The 22,202-nt window shown below is 40.4% G+C and overlaps 1 protein-coding gene across 6 annotated transcripts in view; it reads left to right on the forward strand.

The window, feature by feature from the left end:
• The window catches only part of celf2 (cugbp, Elav-like family member 2), a 262,520-nt gene extending 240,547 nt beyond the window's left edge, over positions 1–21,973 (forward strand). For 4 of the 6 annotated variants that reach the window (XM_079263083.1, XM_079263086.1, XM_079263085.1 and 1 more), the window contains 5 exons: positions 8,181–8,309; positions 11,523–11,702; positions 13,428–13,571; positions 15,191–15,363; positions 17,318–21,973. In XM_079263083.1, coding sequence (XP_079119209.1) covers positions 8,181–8,309; positions 11,523–11,702; positions 13,428–13,571; positions 15,191–15,318 — 581 coding nt within the window. In that variant the 3' untranslated portion in view covers positions 15,319–15,363; positions 17,318–21,973. The remainder of the gene's footprint in view (positions 1–8,180; positions 8,310–11,522; positions 11,703–13,427; positions 13,572–15,190; positions 15,364–17,317) is intronic. The other 2 variants (XM_079263084.1, XM_079263087.1) reach the window with 2 other exon arrangements.
• Positions 21,974–22,202: the final 229 nt, after the last annotated feature.

Consider the following 22,202-nt stretch of genomic DNA (forward strand, 5'->3'; position numbering starts at 1 on the left):
TATTAACTGTTGCTAAGATTTGTCTTGATCTTTTAATGAGGCCAGACAAGAGTTGTGCCCAGGGCGTGTAACAGTAGCACCGCGGCTTTGTCAGGGATGGATAAATCACAAGAAAGGAAGAAAGAAAAGAAAAAGGGGGGAGCGCAGAAGATGGTGAAAGGTGGTGCACTGCTGGCTGGCGCCATCTACTGCTTCCTTCCAGTGGTTTCAGCAGTCTGAACCTGCAAAGCAGACCTGAGCCTCTCGTATGGATTTGAGGCCAAAATATCTGCAAGAAAAGCAAACAAAGCAGCAAAATGAAGCATTTTTGTGATGGTTTTAAGCTTTTAATGGAGGGACGTGAAGCTGCTGCAGTGAAAATGCACACTGTACTATCCCACTTGTGCTTTAATGTAAGCCTGGAGCGAGCCGAGACGCTCTGCCATTTAATTTTGCAGAAGATAAGATCTGTCTTTAAGAATTATAATTTTTTAGGGCTTTAAACTTAAGTTATTTAAGACTTTCAGAGAGCCGTGGATGTACTAATCATCTCCAACTTCTTTCTTCATTACACACATTCTTTCTTCCTCTTCTAAGCCTCCTCACCCTCCCCACCCTACATCTCCGTTTCCTCACCTTTACACCTCCCTCCTGCCTCCTGTGCTCCTCATCATCGGCTCTTCCCTCAACAAGCTTTCAGATTTTAATTGTACGCTGTTTAATGAGTCGACGCAGGAAACAACCAGGAATTAGCAGGTTGAGTTACGACGCTTTGAATGTTTTTTGGCCGCTCGGCTGTGGAGCGCGAGCACACATTTTCCTTGCGAGCGTGCACTCGTGCTGACAAATAGGCTCTGGGATTTGGAACTGAGGGAAAGAAGCGGTGTCTGAATCTGGAGATCTGTTGGTCCACCATCTGCGCTGGTGAGGAGGACAGAGCGAGCATTAGTGATTGGCAGGAGATGTGAGACAGCTGAATGACATCTGGTCCCAGTCTTTAACACGAGGAGCTGCAGAGCTGAGAGGCTTCAATTACACCAATGAGCATTCAATTAGACGCAGCCAACGCCAGCCTGGTGCAGCATGGAGCGCTTACACGCAGACACGTGCATCCATGCACACATATGTGTTCACACACTCTCACACGCTCACGTACCATCTGCACATCCCAGATACTCTGACTCTGATCAGGGAAATGGAGTGCATTTGTCTCGTAGTATTTTTATCTCTCTCTCTCTCTCTCGCTGTACAGCTTTGTTTCGACTTTATTCCCCTCTAACACGATTTTCGTTCCTTCTTATAGCTGTCTTGAAAATTTATGTTCATTGAGGGAGCTAGTCTTTTGACAAATGTAAGTGAGAGCTGGTGTAGAGCTGCTCGGAGGGAAGGTGGCGAGAGGCTGGATGTAGAAAGGGAGCTGCTGTCTTCATCATCAGTCAATGAAGGGAAAAGGAAAACTAAACAAAGAGGAAGACGTAATGATGGAGAGAGGGAGACAGGGGAGGAAAGTGGAGAGGGGGGTTAAGAGGGGAAGAGGAAAAAAGAATAAATATGTCACAGCACTGGAGGAGAGGAGAAGAATGGGAATTAAGTGGGTAACAGAAGAAGGAAATTAATCAGAGAGGAAAGATGCAAAACAGAAGAATAGCCTGATGAATAAACCATCAAAGAAATTAGAGAGGATGTGTGAAAACAGAAGAATGAAAGAAAAGAGAGCGCAAATGGAAGGAGTGACCGTGCGTTTGGTGACATGCAGGAACAGGAAAGACACTGACACATCACTGTGCAGCCATCATGTGTGCATTGTGGTACAGACGGCTCTATGAACCACCCTCCAAATGCAAAGAGAAAAACAAGACAAAGATAGATTTCAGATTATTATAAAGAGGCGTGAATGAGAGCTTCTCAAGCCTTCAAGTTCTGGCAGCTCTGAAACCGACTGTCTTCTTGCTCATTTGCTGAATTGTCTGCTATATATTTATAGCTATATGTGTATAAAACACAGCATCTGGATTAGTGTGAGCTTTCAGCATCTGCTCACAGAATTTGATAGAAAGAATGACGGCTGTTTTTATTCCCCACCACAAACAGAAATCCATTTCAGCTTTTGATGTGTGACGGAAAATTGGAGAAAATCGCTCTGAAAACTAAATTGGTTTTGGCTGCGGTGCGCTCCTAAGTACTACAGACAAGTAAAGAAGTACACACATGCACTTGCAAATGTGCATGCTCATTACTGCAAATAGACACATTGGGTTTGTTTCGTTTTTCCTCATCCTGTGACTCTGGTTCTTTGTTCTTGCCCGTCTCCGGCTGCAGTGCCTCGACAATTTCAAAACAAGAGCTGAGCGTTGAAAAGTTGCCATCTTTTTTTCTTTCTTTTTCTCTTTTTTTTAATAATACATTTAATTTACCAATCAGAGTTGTGAATCCAAGGGATGAATCCAGCCATCTGTTGCGATTGGCTGCGTTCAGTTTGGTTCCTTGGCTGAGTCATTTACCAAGATGGATCTTCTTCATGCTGTCTTATTTATGTGTATGTGTGTCTTTTTGTATGTATACGTGTGTGCGTGTGTATTCCCATGGTACTGTATATACACCCAGACTGTATATACGACACATACACCTCACATCGACCACCCTCTCAACTCTTTAACAAGCTCGTGTGTCAGAGAAATCGCCTCTCTGTGGTAAGACTGACTGACTCTGTTAGCTCTACAGTAACTCCTCATTATGTCCACACACTCTCATAAACACACACGTTCATGGAGTGAGGTGAAAGGTTGAGTTGTAATCGCAGACAGTGTTTTAACGCCTTTGTTTCAGTATCGGTTAGGTGTTGGCATGCTTAAGTACGGGCCCATATGCTAATGTCAGAGAGGAGATGAACAATGGAAGAGTTCAGCCTGCAGGAGTCGTTTGAATATGGCGTGACGTCTCAATGGAGGCTCATCGTACATCATGGCTGGAGCCCGACTCAACTCTAGCTTCCTAATATGAATTATTGTCGTAATTTAATTTAGAATCTGATTTCCTGTTTATTGCATCTTCTTCCTGTTTTTTAAAGCTCACACTAAGTAAAACTTGTGAAAATCTTCATGGAAATAACTAATTTAATGATAATGCTAAAATTTCTAAATGCTTTTAGTGATTTACAATCTGATATTTATATCTAAAGATGTAAAATATTGCCTCAGCAGATAAGCCAAAAAACAGCTCTGGCTCAGTTAGCTGCATTCTCAATATTTGCCACTAGAGGTCACAAGATGATGCTTCATTTCAGATTCATGTTACTGTTTTGATGTTACATGTTTAAAAAAAAGAAGCTGATCTTATGTTCTGAACACAAGATGAAAACATAATTTCTAAGGAACTTCAAACCACACGTTGCAACCGAAGCAAAGAAAGACGTGCTACAAAGCCAAAATGACTGTAAACGTCTTTAAAATATCACATAATAGTAATCAATAATGAAGACATTAAATGCCAAATGTTAATTTATCTTGAGATTTCTTGGGGGGGGAGAATCTATTAAATTAGTAGAAAAGCTGTAATTTCAGATTTTTTTTCAAAATAAAAAAAATGATTTAATAGAGATTAAACGGTATCTTCAATAATATTAGTAAAAACAAGACCTATCATTTTTTTATGTGGAAGTTCCTTGTGAACTGTACTGTATTTTCAACATAGATGTAGATGTTTTTTCTGTCTACTTGCCTGGCATGATTACTACGCTTGGTGTGGATTACTTCCAAAACGCTTCAAAGTTGATTTAGCAACACCTAGTGGTGAAGTTGGAGACTACATCCAGAGCAAGATGCCCACTTTAGAGCTGGGGGGTTTCTTTAAATTAGCCTTGTACATAGTAAGCTTCCAAACAAAGGGAAATTACATGAACGTCTAAGCTGTGAGGAGCTGATTGAGTTCTCTAAATACCAGGATATAAAAATTTTGTACGATGTTTACACGACACTGAGAAAAGGAAACGCTGACCTGAAGGTCATTCCGTCTGAAAATGTGATTATTTTCATACTTACAGCCCAGCTCTCCAAGTCTGTGGTCAAGATATCCGTTGTAGTGATGTGTTGTTTGCAAATGAGCTGGCAAAAAGATCCAACTTCGGAAAAGACAAAGCTTTAGAAGGGGTGGGACTTTATTTGATAGGCGCACCATGCAGCCAATCACATGCAAGGCAAGACGAGGATCATACCATTATGTGAAGGACTTGGGAGAGTGTCGTTGTACGGGTCGGGTACATCGATCACAGACAGAAACAGTCTAATTTAAATACAAATTCATCAATAAAAAGAGGAGTTTGTGATTTTAAAGTGTAAAAATGTTCATATTTCTGTTTTTAATATCATTTTGATTCATTGTACTTCTATGCTCAGTTATTTGAATAAAAGTTTGACTAAAAACTTAATTAGAAAATATATTTTATATTAAAAATAACCTACATAAAAGTAAGGCTTTTATGGAAACAGTAAAGAAAAATCTTCTAACCAGCACACAAACCAATAAACCAAATAATTAACAGAAAGAGTCGTTTCTTCCGCGGTGAAAGTGCCAGACAAGGCATGACTGTACGTAAAACTTGCTTTTTTCTAAAGTCTGTGCAGAAAAGAAGAAGTTATATCTTTAGATTTTTCATTTCTAAGTAGAAAAGCTCTAATTGTTCACATTTTTATGCGATTCTACATAAATAAAAACAAATTCTTATATCTGTTAGTACTTTACATTAAATCAGGGGTGTCCAGCTCCAGTCCTCGAGGGCTACAGTCCTGCAGCTTTTCCATGTGTCCTTGCTCCAACACACCTGACTCTAATTAATGTGCCACTAAGCAGACCTTCATTGGCTGTTGAATTCATTTAATGTGAGCTTGGTGTGTTGGAGCAGGGATACAGCAGAAACCTGCAGGACAGCGGCCCTTGAGGACCGACTTTGGACACCCCTGCATTGAATGTTGCATAACGATATTTAAAATGTTTAAATTAAAATAGTTATTTAACAATATTTGCAGAAATAAAGCTGAACAGCAACAAAATATCAGGCTATTGGTTTATCTGAACCCAGTAACGCTCCAGTCATGGCACAAAAGGACTTTATTCAACTCTAAACCTGTTACAGAAATAGTTAAAGGAGGAATCTTAGTCCAGTATGAGATAGTGAGACGGCTACTTTCCTCCTGTGGTTCTCGATCCTTCTTCCTCTTGGTGTTAAACAGAAAAGTTCAGTTAAAGTATTTCTGCCAGCTGGGATTTCCTAGTTTTCCCATTAAAAAGCAGGAACCAGTGAAAAGGGTTATTTCCAGGTTGATGTGGAAAGGGAATCCGTTCTCTTCGTCTCTGGACACCAAACTTCAGCTCTGTCCTCTGGTACTCTGTCCCGGTCCAGCCAGGCCACCCGGCCACTCCCCAGGTTTGACACCACCCTCTCTGGCTCCTCTCTCCAGGTATGAGTGCTCTGCAGTTGCAGAACCTGGCCACTTTAGCAGCGGCGGCGGCAGCGGCCCAAAACTCAGCCAGCCCCTCCACCGCAAACCCCCTGTCCTCCAACGCCGCCTCCTTGGGAGCGTTGGCCAGCCCAGGTAACGCCGCAGCCACTCAGGTTGGGGGGGGTCCAACGTCGTGTGTGGGGTGGTGCTCCCCAACGCCTGCCTCCACTCTCCACCGTTACCATTACCAGTGTTGTCGCCCCATCAGCCCGGCACATCACCGAAATCATCAACCAATCACCGTTGCCGAAGTGCCTCCATTGTTCCGATCTCCGTCAGTGTCCTTGACTTCCTCCCCGGCACATTCCCATGGTGTGTGCATCCATCATCTCCTCACACCTCCATCTCCATAGCGACACCATTCTGTTGTTGTTGATGCGCCGCCTCCTTGCGTCCTCCTGCCTCAGAACACCTCACTTCCTCATCATGTGGCCTCCGTCATCACGTGATACACGCACCGTATCTGTGTGTGCATGTTTGTGCGTTCCGTGCTTCAGTGTGTCTGTCAGGTTCGGGTTTGAGCAGTTTCAGTTTGCGCCTCACCTCACCGGCTCTAGAGACTCATGTGAAGCGGCAGAGTTGTTGTCGTCTCCAAGCGTGTGGGGGTTTGTGTGCGCCTCTGTGTGTTGGTGTCGTCTCTGCTTGTAGCTGTTGGTTACAGAAAAACGCCAGGATGACGTCTGAACCTGGCTCGGGTTAAATATCAACACCTTTAGGTTTTTCTCGACTTTTCCATCCTGTCTCTTGTGTTTCTTCTCGTTGCCCTCGTCTCTTGCTGCTGCCCTCCTTCAGACAAGCTCCCTCTTTCTGCTCCATCATCCCCCCCCCACCTCTCTTTTTTCAGTCTCACTCCAGCAGCACACTCCCAGCAGAGCATGAATATGAAAAACCAACCCATCCCCCCCTTCAGCCGCCACTCTACTTCCTCCTTGATGCTCGCGCCGCTCCATCCCACGTCGAATGCCCGTTCTTTTGTCTTGTCCTTCCTTCCTTACTTTCCTCTCCTTATCCCAGCCCCCCCACTTTCTCTCTTTATGCTTCTAAATGTCAGTTCAACCTTGAATTGTTCGCTCAGGTTGAGCCGCTCGGTGTGAATGAACGGCACTTTACTGCATGTGTCAATGAAACTGAAAACGTCACACCAGTTTGATAAATATAGACAGTTCTGCATGGAGACAGGCCGGCGTCTTTGTTTCACACCATGTGCTGACATAATGCTCCCTTTGCCATGCCATCTCCTAATATATTCAGCGGCAATCCTGCTTTGTTGGCAGCGCTTTGATGAGATGAAGGGTAAATGAATTTTTGTTTTTGTCTAAACAGGAACAAGGTTATGAGCTTTGTGCACCATATTTCACTCACCACTGACATGGTAGCTTCATGTATAGCACTCATTTGGCATCAGTGTGCGTTCAGGTGTATGTGTGTGTGTGTATGTGTTTGTATCAGCTGTTAAATCCACCTGCTGATTGCAGATGACTGACCTGAAGGAAAACGTTGTTTATCGATAAAAAGATCTGAATGTTTCCACACTGTTTGCTCTCGTGTCACCACATCCAGTACGTCTGCTGTGTTTGGTTTCTTGTGTTTACCTTGAATAAATCAATCTTTTTTTTTCTTCTTCATTGAAACACACCATGCAGATTTCTGCTTTCATCTGCATATAATTTTGCACACAGGGTTGTAAGGTTGAGGTGCCACAGGTTGCTAATTAAAGGTTAATTATGGAGCTACTTGAAATATTTTTAAGCGTCAGTGTACAATCAAATCAAGATACACTGTTACTTCATAAAATTCACAAAAGAGCCGTGCCATTGTTGAGCGAATTGGTTTCCTCGATCCCATTTTCCTTGAACTGCTTCCGATCAGAAACACGTTCAGCTTTCTTTATTTTCACACTGGCAAGGCTTTTCATTCTGGATGTTCATAAAGATTTAGCTGTGGAAGAACAGCGGCCAGCTTCCGTTTATTTCTCAAAAACCGTTCCAACAAAACAAAGAAACGTCACTGAACATGTAACTTCTTCACTACACATGAGCTCAAGCTTTATGTAGAAGTAGTGAGCCGCTTCAGGCACACTTTACATGATATTTTACAACATTTAATGACCGACAGCGTGCCTAAAGTTGGGCTAAAAGTGTCGATGATGGTGCTGCTTCTCATGAGGTCAGGCTGCGTTGCTCTGAGTTAAAAAGCCAGATTCATTCTTTGACTTCAGACTCACACAATGAGTCTTTGCTTTTAGATTTGAGACAACCTACAGGTTTGAACTTCCTAAGTGTGCTTTAAAAGCACGCTGCCTTTGCAGAAACCGACTCACGTGACCATATCGTTGCCACGGTAACTGTCATTATGTCTCATTATGTAGTGAAGGTTCAAAGAAAGCCAAAAAAAAATTCTTTAAAATGGACTGTACAGAAACAGGCAGCCAATGTTCAGCAGTGGCCTTGTTTGTTTCCAGAATTGACATAATAACATTAAAAATCACAGGATGCTGACTTTCTGCATGTAGCACCTCAAGTCTATCAAGCTGCGTGAAAGCCTCCACCTCCACACGAGTTTGCTAAATGTTTGTGTAACAAATCCACTTCCTTGTCTCCCATTTTCCCTTTTCACTTCAATCCTTACCCCTTTTTTCTCTTTTCTTTTATCCCCTCTATCCCTCTGTCCCCCCCCTCCCTTTCCTCGCCTTGCCTTCCCCGCTAGCAGCAGGCACCACAGCCAGCTCCAACGCCGGCGCCATGAACTCTCTGACCTCTCTGGGCACCCTGCAGGGCCTGGCAGGCGCGACTGTGGGCCTGAACAACATTAATGCACTAGCAGGTAGTGTCAACAGTGAGTATTCACCCTGCCATCAGCCCACTCCACCCCCACCTCTGACCATCCACACCTTCACGGCAGCGTCACCGCCGCTGAGTCAGAGCAGAGAGACGCAGGTGTAGCTTCCAGAAGAGGCAAACGACGGGGTTTCACGCATCACTCAATCTAGACTCAAAGTTCCTGTTTCATCATTTTGGTGTGTTAAATTTGGTTTTATAGTCTGCAGCCATGCATGGAAACCACGTTTACTGTCCCAAAAGAACAATAAAAGACTGAATCATGTAGACTGCACACCGACGCTAAACAACTAACAGAAGTTTGTCACGTTTTCTTCCTGCTTTCGTCTCTCTGGATCTCACTTTTACTTAAACTCTCTCAATGTCAGCTTCTTCATTAGTTTCATCTCGCCATACATACTTCATCCATCCATACTCCCATCTGTCCATCCGCTTCCTGGTTGTGTCCTGGGTTATGCTTGCTGTATGCGTGCTCCTGTCCCGTCACGGCAGAGTCGGCGTGCTGCTCGTCACCTCACATGATGCTTGCTGTTTGAGACCATGTGGTGGTTGTGTCACATTGTTCGTTTTTTGTTTGTTGTTTTTGTAAAAAGAATTTTTTTTTTTTTAATAAATTAGGTTATTCATGGATATTAAAGCTGTAATTAGAAAACTAAATTTTGACTCAATGAAAAGTAATGAAAATTATTCTTAATCCAAATAACAAATGTGACTGCACTTAAAAATTACATATTATGGCAATTTGGTAATTAAAAAGAAATCTTACATTTTCGGGCCAAAAATTACCTAAACAGTTTTAGAAATATGCATTTTATTTACATCAAATGCAAAATATTAATGTTTTGCAGCAAGAACAGAAAAAGTATGCAATGATTTGGGTTTTTATCCAAAATAAATAACATGAATGGCTGTTTGAGGCAAAAAGAGACAAATGCGTGCAAAAGTTGCACATTTTTATCCAAAACAAATGTAAATCTTGGCTGTTTTGAGAACAGTAGAGAAGAAAATGTAAACATATTGTAGAGAAATTTCCTACAAGCAAGATAACAGCTTTTTTATCCACTAAAAAACTGCATGAAGTAATGATTAATGTCAAAATAATATAAGAAATAAAAGCTGCCAAATAAATAGTAAAATTCTAATCTATTAAAATCACCATATTCACAGCAAAAACCTTAAAGTTTAAGTAAATTATTCTCAAGCTTCTCTGAGCTGATACAAGTGTTTCTGTCCTAAACGTACCATCCATGTGGTCCGCTGGCGTCCATGGGGCGGTGCGCGGTGTCCTGCCTTTGACCTCCGAGCAGACAGGCCTGGGATCTTAATCAGAGCTGTTATGACAGCAGAGATCCTGTACTACCGGCCTCTTCCGCCACATTATTCTCCTCTGACCTTTCCCGCTCCTCGGCTGGAGTAGCTGTATCCGCTGTGTAAATCAGACACGCGTCTGCATGAGCGCACGCAGGTACCAAACAGCACATGAGCTCATGCACACACACATATATAGATTTATATAAATAGATACACACACACACACGGGTTCATCCCTTCAAACTGAACAGGTCGCTTTCGTTTTGCATCCCGTTTCGTCCCCGCTAACCCCTCGCTCCTCACCATGCCCCTTCTTCATCCTCCCTCCCACCACCAAGCGCCCTCATTTAAACACATCTAGGCCTTAATTGAATTGCAAAGGTCAGCGGTGCAATTATTCCTGAACAAATGAGTGACCTATAATCCAGAGCGCTGCAGTGATAATTTATTTCACTGTGTCTGACGGTGAGGCGACAGGACGCCGAGCCAATGTCAGACCTCCTCAGACAAGTTGCCCTCCGCCGTGATATTAAGCCGTTACAAGCAGCTAATGAGTGTTACTGCTGCGTTCCTTCACTTTTTAAACTCGCCACCCTGCTCCCTCCACACCCCACGAGGCGGCCTTCACCGCTGAAGAAAGATGTCACAGGCTGGGAAAGCAGATACTCGCACCTCCCTCTGTGACTTCCATGTCTGGAATCTACCTGCTTTAAGGAAAGTTTCCCAGATATTTGCTTCCTTACGTCAGCGGTTACAGGCATGTTTGGTTTCCACCGCCGTAAGTCAAACTGATGAGGTGATAAAATCAGCTTTTTATGGTCATTATACCGGAGGATTCTTATTTTTAAGTATTCTATTTAGGACTGATGCAAAAGAAACCTGCAGGTTTTGCAACATTAGTCAACATTATTCTCCCTGTGCAATAATAATCCAACATTTACATTTACAAACAGTGGACCTGTAAAAAAACACATTACAATTCTCATTTTTAAAAAAATCTACTGAAGAGCAAATAAGTACAAGAATGTTATGAAAGTGTTTACATGGAATTACTTTTACTTTTAGAAAATAAATTGCCAAAGTTAAATGTTTTTATTAAATCTTGTTTTAAATTGTTTATTTTTCTGTCTTTTATTTGATATTTTTACTATAATTCATACATAAAATGCACACACACACACACACACACATATATATATATATATATATATATATATATATATATATATATATAATATTTGTATCGATAGATTTTTTTTAACATCAGTTAAAATCAGTTCTGTTCATGTGACATTGGTCCAATAAAAGGTATTAAAAATGCAAAAAATAATCTTCTGTAGTTCAACATTGTACATATATGTTGTACTATATATGTACAGCATTTATATGCTGTACATATATATTTATATTTATATTTCAAACTTTCTAGGTGTCACCGGGTGTTTTGTCACACGATCATCGTGGTTGTCTGGTTTAGTTTCTATATGTGTGTGTGTGTGTGTGTGTGTGTGTGTGTGTGTGTGTGTGTGTGTGTGTGTGTGTGTGTGTGTGTGTGTGCATGCAACGCTGCGGCGCTTTTTACTGAGAGATCTGCGCAGCTCGGCTGTCATCAGCTACACCCATACTGAACTGTGTGTTTAATACTTTGTGCGTCCTGTGCTCGTGTTTGCTGTCTTTCGTTGGTTTAAACAAAGTTTTTAAGTGTTTGTCCAGGTGTGTGTGTAACTTACAGTGCAGTCTATGTGAATGTCAGTGTGTACTTTTGTGTGTGTGTGTGTGTGTGCGTGTTTGTGTGTGTATGTGTGGATAAAACACAACCTTCAGTGGGAGCGCTAATGAGTAAGTGCATTCTTCTTTCTTTATTGTTGGGTTTTATGTAAAGTTGCTCAAATGCTCTCAGGTATGGCGGCTTTAAACGGAGGCCTGGGCGGTGCAGGGCTCACCAACGGAACGGCAGGCACCATGGACGCGCTGACGCAGGCTTACTCAGGGATCCAGCAGTACGCCGCCGCAGCGCTGCCCACCCTCTACAGCCAGTCCCTGCTGCAGCAGCAAGGGGCTGCCGGCAGCCAGAAAGAGGGTCAGTAGCCCGCGGCTGTATGTCTGCACATCAGTGCTGCTCAGTAGGAGCTTCTTTTCAGACTCTTTGCAGCAGGACTTTTTACTTAAACATGTATTCAGTGTCTCCTGCAGGAGTTGCTCTGTAGAACAGCAAGAAGACAACGTGAAGACACTGAAACCAAGCCTCAGCAGTGGGACATCTGGATAGCGCTTTATTTTTTCTGTCAGCTTAGAAAATGCACTTAGTGATGCTGAGAGACATGTCAGCGCCACAAGCTGTTTTCTTTATTTATTCTGAATGTTTATGTAGATTCACTTTTTATTTACCAGTAATATCACTCAGCCACACACAGGAACACGGGTCTGACAGGAGACGTGTGTTGTTAAGACGTTCTGTACCGGCTACATGTCCGTCTGCGCATCTCGGACCACAGTGTTTTAAAAGCCAAAGGAGAACAGCTGATTCTGTGGTTGTTTTAGTGTTTACAAAAATGAAGCAACGCCGGTTTAAATCCAAGTCAGGAAAGAAAAGATTGAACACAGTACTGGTAAAGTATTGTTCAGTCTTGTCTGAGGCAAGCGCAGCATGATTTCAGCTGGAATTAGAGTAAAAATGATGATGAGGGGGGTGGATATTTTTACACTGACCGCAGTGTGATGTTAAAATAGTCTGAACATTTGAAACTGCTCCCTGATTGGCTTAGTTTCAAACTCGGGCAACCACAAAGAGGCGGGGATTTTTCTAAACATTTGAACAATTTAGATTCATGAATATCTGCAAGAACAAATAGTTTTGTTTTTAATTTCTCATTAAAAATGAGATTTCACTTTTGAATTAGTAAAATTTCTTCATTTAATGATCGGAATATTAGAAAATAATAACAAAACTTGAACCCTTGAGTGTTAAAAAACGTCTGCAGATGCCCACATTTCATATTTGGAGAAAATATATCATCTTAAATACATTTAAAAAATGTGTAATTTATATAAAAAAACATATTTAGAGCAACTTTTTTTATAATTTAAACGAGATACCCTAATAATTTCACTTCCTGATATACTCATTTTTAACAATTTTCTGTAAATGTTCTGAAAATTGCCACAGATTGAATGTAAAGCGCAGCCTACACACCCAACCTTGCACCTTAAACGACAGCGCTGAATACAAACCAGATGATGAAATATCTCTGAAACTGAGCTGCACACTGTTTGTTTTTTCGCACCTCTCATCTCTGCTTCCAGCATAGATAAATTTGTAAAGAAGCCGTTTTTCTCTGACAGTCCATCCAAGAGTTCAAAACCCTCGAGGGAAAGAAAGACGTCGCAGCTCTATTGATCTGTGGAGTGCATATCAAATTATTCTGAGATATCTGACCTACTATCATTATTAGGATGTGAGAGAGGTAGAGCGTGCAGGTTCAGCCTGTGACCTCTCCTAAAAGCAACAACATGCAGCTAAAACAGTTAATAAAATGCAGCAGAACAGGAAACTTCTTTTGTTTGTGGCCGAGCGAAATCTGATTATCAAATGCAAACCAGAGGCTTTCATCCCTGTTCAGTTTTCACATTGTTTAAAAGCAACAGCAAACCCAAGGTCATGGGACATTGTGCTAAGCAGTGTGCTTGAGCTTGGTTCCTATGACGACAGCACAGCAGCGCTAGGCTCCACAATGTAGCGCTCCTCGCCTGCGGTGAATGAAAACCCTTTCTGATCCTGTATCCGCTCTGCATATGATCCCGCCAGGTCCAGAAGGTGCCAACCTCTTCATCTACCACCTGCCCCAGGAGTTCGGAGACCAGGACATTCTGCAGATGTTCATGCCTTTTGGAAACGTGGTCTCGGCCAAAGTCTTCATCGACAAACAGACAAACCTTAGCAAGTGCTTCGGTACGGTTCAGTACAGGGAAGCCACACAACTACCTGCTAGTATTTCTTCTTTTCTGGGAATCATGTCATCAGGTTATGCACTGCAAAAACTAAAATCTAAGACTAAAAATCTTAAATTGAGTACACAGCTTATTTTTTTAAAGGTAAGGTAATTTTTAGTTTTTATGCCAGAGAATTCCTCTTGTTTTAAGAGTATTTTTTTCTAATTTTCTTGTTCTGTTGGCAGATAATTTATTTTATTTTAAGCAACATTTACCTCATTTTTGTGTATTTTTTTCTTGTTTTTTAAGGCTGAGTTTTTGCAGTGTGAGCAAAACTTTAAATGTTTTATTATTGGTGAATCCTGAAATTCACTATTTTTAACCAACATTTTTTTTCTCACATCTGTCTATATTGATTATTTATCAGCTAGTCCAAACAGCAGCTCCAACTCAAAGCTGCCAACAAAGATTCAACCTAATAATTTCATAAGGTTTAGCTCAAAAGCACAGTTTAAATGTTCATTTGACATAATGGCCTCAGTTTTAGCAGAATCATGATGCTTCAAACTGTTTAATTGTGATCTATATTCTGTTGCCACTCTCATTTTTTCATTATGTTTTGCTGTAACTAACCACCCCCCCTTCAGGACTCTTTAAGATTTCATCTTTTCCTTATTATGTATCAGGGGTATATTTTAATGTAAATGTAATCAAAATAAATCACTTCTTGAGGCACATAAATTATGAGAAGGCACAGTTTTCTAATATTAACCCATTTATGTTGTAAGATTGAGGAGCTTCAGATGAATAATGTCAAGCTGAAAGATCTGGTAAACCGGTTGCTCCTCTTTTTATCACAAACATTTTATGATATGTCAAATAATCTCAGGCGAGCAATACCTCACTGCAATAAAACCGTTCCTATGTTGTTGCAGGAATTATCTTATTAGGTTTTTTCCTCCATATGTCAACAACTGTTGGAGTCACAATGTGCTAACTGTGTCACACAAGACATGATCTCTGTCAGAAATATAAATACAAATTATGGTAGATCGTCCATGCTGTGTTGGAGGGTCCTTTGTCAGACTGAAAGATAAGCAAAAGGATATATAATTTTAAAAAAAGGCAAGTAGATAAGATGTTTCCCTCGCCGTCTGTTTGCTGCACTGCAAAGTGAAGCAATCACTGTGGATTTCTCTGAACTCTCTCCCGCATGTTGTAAAAGATAACTGACTGCTTTCATCAAATTAACATTAGTCATCAATGTAAATAGCTTCCAGTGATGTGAGCTTTGTCTACACTTCTTTAGTCCTGTTACAGTAGAAATGTGTGATTTCTGTCCAAACAATCTGCATAAGAGATGCTTTCAGCAAGTGTTAGCTTAACCACAGCCTATTGTATTTGTATCGGGTTTAATTCACCTTACTGGGGGACTGCAGATGTAAATTAGCGTAAGGCTAACTCGGGCATGTTGCATCAAAAGGCAACATTTTGGTTTAAAATCCGTCACAAATAAAAACTTGGGGAATTTTAACAGCTCAATCTGATCACAAATGAAATTTTTTTGCGAGATTATCAAGTTGTCTGGCAATCTTCTGGTTTTAACCAACTTTTCACTGTGTTCTGGTCTCCTTTCAGGCTTCGTCAGCTACGACAATCCGGTGTCGGCACAGGCAGCCATCCAGGCCATGAATGGCTTCCAGATCGGTATGAAGCGGCTGAAGGTGCAGCTGAAGAGATCCAAGAACGACAGCAAACCGTACTGATCTTAGCACTAGGGTCTATCTGCTCCCCCTGTTAGCACTGCTAGGGTAAGTCCCCCTCCCCCCACAAAAGTAACAAAACTGGTTAAAAAAAATCAACTAAACCGAGCCACGACCACTTTTCACAGGGACTGGGGGAGGGTGGGTTGAGGGTTGAAAGGAAGGATGTGGGAGGGAGGGGGGAGACGACCTACAACCAGCCTGAGGGAGACAAAAACTCTTTTTTTTTTTTTTTTTTTTTTTTTCCCCTCCTTGTTTTTCTTGCTCTTTTTAAACTTTTTATGTTAGCTTTTGAGTGTTATTATTATTATTTATTAAGTTTTTTGTTTTTTTAAACACACATGAACGCTTCCATTATCACCATTACTTTGTGCAATTTTTTCTCTTTTCACAATGGAAGGCAGTAGCTATCCTGTGTTTTTTGGGTTTTTTTTTTCTTTTTTTTATGCTTAAAACTTAAAAAGATTTTTTTTTTAGGTCTAGTTAGAGTCAGAACTGAGAAAAAGACAAAGGAGCCATGATGATTTTTGACTTTTTTTTCTATCTTTCTCGTGAACCTGCGGTTCCGAGGCCTGGCAAAAGGTTCTTTTTTTTTTTTTTCTAACATTATTTCTCTTTTTCTTTTGTTTTTTTGATTTTTTTGTTTCGGACACACACACGCAGATATGCACATTCATCCTTTGACCTCCACGGTGTTGGTTGCAGGCCGCCGCTGCTTCTCTAAAACCCCTGAAAACCTGCTGGCAACCCGGGAGCAAAGGCTGCGAAACGTTAGTGGCCTCTTTACAGTCAGTCTGCCGCACAGTTACTCCACCAACACGAGAGGAAAGCGAAACAAGCAAACACACGCCAGCTTAGTCTTATGAATAATGTGAAGATAAACAGCAGTTTTATTTATCTAAAGCTTAAAAAAAAATACTAATTAGTAACTACTTTTCATGATCACAGTGGTGTATGCTGTTAAAGGAATACACAGCACGCCGAACATTTTCGAAAACAACATCCTGAATTTGATGAAGGCGATAAGAAAACTACACCAGTAAGAGAGTCTATGGGTTTAAGGGGGTAACTGAAAATACTTGATGTTTGTTGAAAGGTTTAAAAAAAAAAAATTACAATAATTCAAAGTACAGAAAGCCACAGGCCTGTAAATTTTATTTGTAAAAAAGCAGTTCTATTTTTATACAACATTTTTACTGCCTCAGAAGAAGAAGAAAAAAAAAAAAAGGAATTTATTTATTGCCTATCGTTAAGTTATTGGACTCCTATAAAGTAATCAGCATCCTTAAAGTAGACCCTTGTGGAGAAGTCTCGTGGAATTGGGTTTTCTGGTGTTTTTTGGTGTTTTTTTTTCTTTTCAGTGCAGAAACCACAACACATTTTTCCACCATGTTCACCCCCCCACGCCCTCTCCGTTCCACTTCTCTGTGCCGTCCGTCCATCAATCCAGCTTCCTCTTTGTTTTATTTTTTACCACACCTTACATCACTTGTCCAGGTTCTTCCTGTTTTTTGTTGCATTTTTTCCAAGCTTATTTTTTCTTTAGTGTTTATGTTTTTTGTTTGTCTGTAGCCCCCCTCCCTTATCCTCCCACCCTTCCAAAGATTTATACATTTTTTAAAGAGAAGTAAATGCTAAGATTCCTCCACCCCCACCCCAAAAAAATATTGTCTCCCAAATGACATCATCCATCTGGGAGCTGATGGATAAAGCTTTGGGTGCGCTCTGTTTTTTGTGTACATGTCAACGAGTGAATGTGTTAATATAGACCTATAACATTAACATCATTTCATAGTATATAAAAAAATATATAAAATCAAAGGTTAAAAAAAAATTTGCTAATGGAATCGGTTTGTGGTGTTGCTAGTTTGTTGTTTGTTTGTTGTTGTTGTTTGTTGTTGTTTCTCTTGATTTTTTGGAACAGAAAATGCTGTTGTGGTGTTGTGCTCTGGCTCTCTGTGTGTAACTCTCTCCTCTCCCGTTTTTTCTTTCCCCCTTTTAGAACAACCCATCTCCATGCCTGTTAACTCATCGTTTGCCTAGCATGTCTTCGTGGCGTCCCAAAAAAAAGAAACAAAAAACTTTTAAGCAAACCAAACAAAAAAAATATATATATACCCAACATAAAAAAAGAAAAAAAAAGTGTCATCGTCCTCTTCCTCCCCCGTCATTATATTTTCTGATGTCTTTTCCGAGCTCACCTGACCATAACTTGGTTGTCCTCCTCCTCCGCCGCCGCCCTACTGACCTTTTGAACTTTTAGCTTTTTGGACTTTTATGATTTTTTTTTTCTTTCTTGTTGTGTTCTTTTTGTTTTTATTTTTGCATGTGACCTCATTTGAATCTGTTTTCTGGGAGGGAGGCGATCAGGGAGGTGTGGGCAAGAAAAACGAATCAATGTGAAAAAGATATAAAGCTGCATTCATATGAAAAACAAACAAACAAAAAAAGACTGAGATTTTTCTTTTGGAAAAAATCATGTTTTTGGAGAAAAACAACCACCTGTGGCAAAGTAATTTCCATTCACTTTGTTTTCTTGCATTTTTTTCTTCTTCTTTATGTCAAGTTTTTTTTTCTGCTTCGTTTAAAGTAAACTTGAAAGTTCACTACAGGAATTGGCGCGTTGTCTTGCTTCTGGTGACCGATGGAAACAGAAAAAAAACAGAAAAAAAAAACAACAGGGCCAGAAGAGGTCCGCGCCAGTTTCTCTGAAAAATAAGACTACTTCCAAACAGTTTTGAATAAAAACTGTCTGATCAATATTAGACTCTCTCAGAGCTCTCTAATAGTTTTTACATTTTTCAGGCAGTGTAAAGTTTTTTGATAAGGCCATTTTAAGTGGCTCTGTTTCTCATTCAAAGTCTATATATAGAACCACTTTTTTCTAGAGTAGTATAAAGGTAAAAATAAAAAAAGACATTTGCCCTGTTTGGGGGGGAGAAATGCTACCTACTTGTGTCACCTTTTGCTGAACTGACTCACAGATAGACAATCCGTGGTTTAAATGCACATGATGAAATGACCTATATTTTCTACTGTTTAAATGTATAGAGGAAAAACGAGGAAAAAAAAAACTAAGATACTTGTAACCCGCGTTAACGTCGGTGCTTCTCGTGAGTTTAGTTGTGGTTTCATCATAAGTCTAACGGTCTTAAATGTCTCATGTTTTTCAAGAGAAGACTAAAAAATCAGTTTACTTGAACAATAGACGAAAAGCCTTTCATATTACTATTATAGTTTTTTTCTTTTTTTTTGTTTGTTTGTTTTGTTTTTTTAAGGAGTCCCTATTTGCTAAATTTCTTGTTGGTTGATTAGCTATATAAAATTCCTAAAAATATATATAAATATAAATATATCTATATATATAATGTCAGCTTGTGAAGCATCAATGTCATTATTATTTTATTTCTCTCGTGGGAAACAATATTTAGATGTGTTTTGTTGTTCAGCAAAAATGTCTTATAAAGAAAAAAAGACAAGATCAGTGGAGTTTAGTGCCAAATTCTGAAGGTACTTCCTGCCTAGCGCGTCAGTGTATTTCTTGTGAAATTATTTGATAACATGGGTATTTTATTATAAGTGTTTTGTATGGATCCCTCATATTTAAAATATAGATTTAAAAAAAAGAGTTTGTTAACTTGCTATTCTGTGGTCTTGTTGCCTGAAAATGTCATGTTTGCTTTTTTTCTTTGTAAAGATGTAAAAAAAAAGTGCCCATGTGTCACATATATATATATATAATATATATAAATATATATCTATACACAAACACATACACACATGGACACACACACACACACACTCTCTCGTGCAGACCTCACGGTTTACTTTGTTCTTGTGCATGAGAGCCCCTGAGCGTGAAACCCTCTTCAGCAACTGCTACCGCCCGCCAGCGTGCACACACACACACACAAACACATGCGCGCACACAGAAGAATTACACACTTGATATTTTTAGCCATTGTACAGCCGTTTCATTTCTCAAAGCCTTACCACAGATCTTTGCACTCCTGTTCTCTCTCTATTAGTATCTCGCACACAGACACAAGCGTCAGGCTTCAGCATGTGTTGTTTGCTTTCTGCATCACGCTCCTCAGCTGAAGAAAATCGAGGTGAAAGTCATACGCAAAGCCTTATTTCTCCAAATCCTCTTCTTATCCCTGTTTGTTCCGTTGAAAACATTTCGGAGTCGACGGCGTTTGTTTCTGAGGATCATTACAGTTGTTTCACCTCCGCTTTCATGATGTAAGCACAGGGCAAGACTCGCTCGTTCTGCCTCCATCTTTTGAGGGAAAAAAAGCACACGCCGAAGCCGCCGGACATTCGGAGGAGAGAGGCCGGATGGGCCGGATTTTGCCGCTTTTATATTTTTCTTTCATTATTTTTAAGTAAGTGGTTGTAAGACTTCTCCATGCGTGAGTCTTGTGGTTTAATGGGCCAAAATCATGTTTAGATGCCAAAGTGTGTAATTGACGTTCTCATGGTCAATCCGTTTACATGGCACAGTGTTGTCAGTCTATTCAACTGCCCCCGCTCCCCCTCCCTGAAAGCCTAGTTTACGGTCTGCAAAAAATAAATGAAAATGAAAAAAAAACTATTAAAGAAGAGGCAGCATTATTTTCTACAGGAGCTCACCAGTCGCCTTAACCAGGGAGTGTTGTACCAGTATTATAAGAGTAGAAGATGTTGTCAGTCAGTGATGTGTGCCAAGTCCAGGTTCACTTTTGTGTGCAATTAACCTCCCACTTTGTCTGGGTTTCACTCTTCCTCCATTTTGTCCACTCGGCCGGAGCAGAAAGAAATCGAAGGTTTGAAGGATGCTGCTCCGCTCGGTTGTTGTCTCCCAGGCTAACCAGGTTTATTAGAAGCAGGGCCATGTGGAGAGACGTCTTATTGGAATAGCGACAGGGGAAATAAAGTGCTTGTTGTTTGTAGAGGAAGAGGTCACGTCCGCAGGTCCACGCAGACACAACAGCCAGAGCTGAGATGGAAGGCAATACAGCTTTCATTATATCCTCTGAAAGACCAAATCCTAACTCTATCGGATCTCATGAAGGGGAGGCAACAGACTTTTTTTTTTCTTAATGCAGTACACACGAGCCACTAACAGCCATAACTTGTCTGAAAGCTAGCCAGTCCCATTATCGGCAGGTTTAAACCCACGCTGGGTGAAAATCTTTGCAGCTGCACATTTCGCATCTTCACCTCACTCGCACGCGATTCTTTTTGTTTCCAATGCAGAGGCCACGTTTCCCGCGCTGCTGTTTGTCTTTAAAACATTTTGAACTGTCCCGTAATCTACGTTCGTGATTTGCCAAATCGCACCGACTTGCACTCAGTCTCACGTGACACATGGTGTCTTTGTTTTAATGTCGAAGCACAAAGAGGGTCGTCGAAGCAGAGTTTCTGTGAAGCGGCTCACCTCAGGGGCTGTCATCGCCGACGCTCGTTGTAATCTTTCTATCTTGTCACTCTTCACTTCTCTGTTCTTCTTTCTTAATTATCTTAAGTGCTATTTATCGAACAATGAAATCTGAAAGGAAAAAAAAAAACAAACTTGTCGTTTCTTTGCATTATGGCCTATGTCGAGTTTTTTGAGGAAAAAATGTTTTGTGTGTTCTCTCTTTCCGTGGCGTAAAAACAAAAAGAGCTTGTTGTCTGTAGAAATGATCAGATTTTTTTTTTTTTTCTTGTTGCTGTTGTTGCCGCTATTTCTTTTTAATTCTCTAAAGGTTTTCAGTAGTTTACTGTCTTGAGAGAAGCCAAAGTCAATGCATTTCAGTGGATCCTGTAAGTGTGATGTATGTTTGTTTGACAACACTTCGAAATCTGTCACTGGATGGGATTTAAAAAGTACAAAAAATGCAGGCTTTCCTATTTCTACAACTGATTGTACTTATGCATTTTGTACCAGTGGAATTTTTTATACTGGAGATTAAAGGATACAACAAAAAAAATCTTAGAAAAAAAGCTGTCTGGCCTGGTGGTGTGGCCTGACCCTGACTGGTCCACGAGTATGATTTCTAGCTGGCATCAAGAAAGTTGGCTTTTGATATAAGATTTTCTAGAAGATCTTTGGCTTTATTTCTTTCACTTCTTTTTCCTCACTTGAGTGTTCTTTCTTTCTACCTACCTTCCTTTCTTGCTTTCGTTCTTTCTTTTGTTGTTTTTTCCAACAACTTGAGGCTAGGTGAGTGTCAGATTCTTTTCTTTTCCTTGCTTTATTTTGCTTTATAGATAGTTCTAGCAGGTTTGTCTATACAACAGCGGTAAGTTTCATTTGACTTCTGTATTGTGCCGTCTACACGATAAGACAATTATAGAAAAAGAAGGAATAGAAATATTTAGTCACCTTCAGTGGATTAATGTATTAGTTTAATGAAGAGATCAACTAATTAGAAACTTTTGCTTTTAGCTGTTTAGATTTTTCCAGTTTCTCTGTCCTTCTCTGTGAACTAACTGTGTAGCTGAAGCAGTCAGAATTATTTTTGTAAACGTATGTTCTTGTGTGATGCAGTTTTTTGCTTCTGTCTCCTATATTAAACCATTTTTCCTAATACTTGTCTCTCTCTGTGTTGTTATGTTCCAGTGGCTGTCTGATGTTGGTCAACCTCTCCCCGCCATCTTCTGTTTTTTCTCTCTCTCTCTCCTCTCCTCTCCTCCCTCGCTCTATCTTTTCTCTTCATGTTTGTCTATTTTGTTTCGACCACACATAGTAAAGTTGACTCCATCCCCAGTGACAACTCACTATGCTGTTCTCACTAAACATAGTAAATATACATCGAGGTGTTTGTATGTATATTACTGTGTAGCCCAAGTTGCCGCGCGACAGTCGATGAGAAAATTAAGTTGCAAAAATGCCAACTGGGACCCTGTAAATCCAGATT

This window comes from Telmatherina bonti (assembly GCF_933228915.1).
Source record: "Telmatherina bonti genome assembly, chromosome: 23".
Lineage (NCBI taxonomy): Eukaryota > Metazoa > Chordata > Actinopteri > Atheriniformes > Telmatherinidae > Telmatherina > Telmatherina bonti.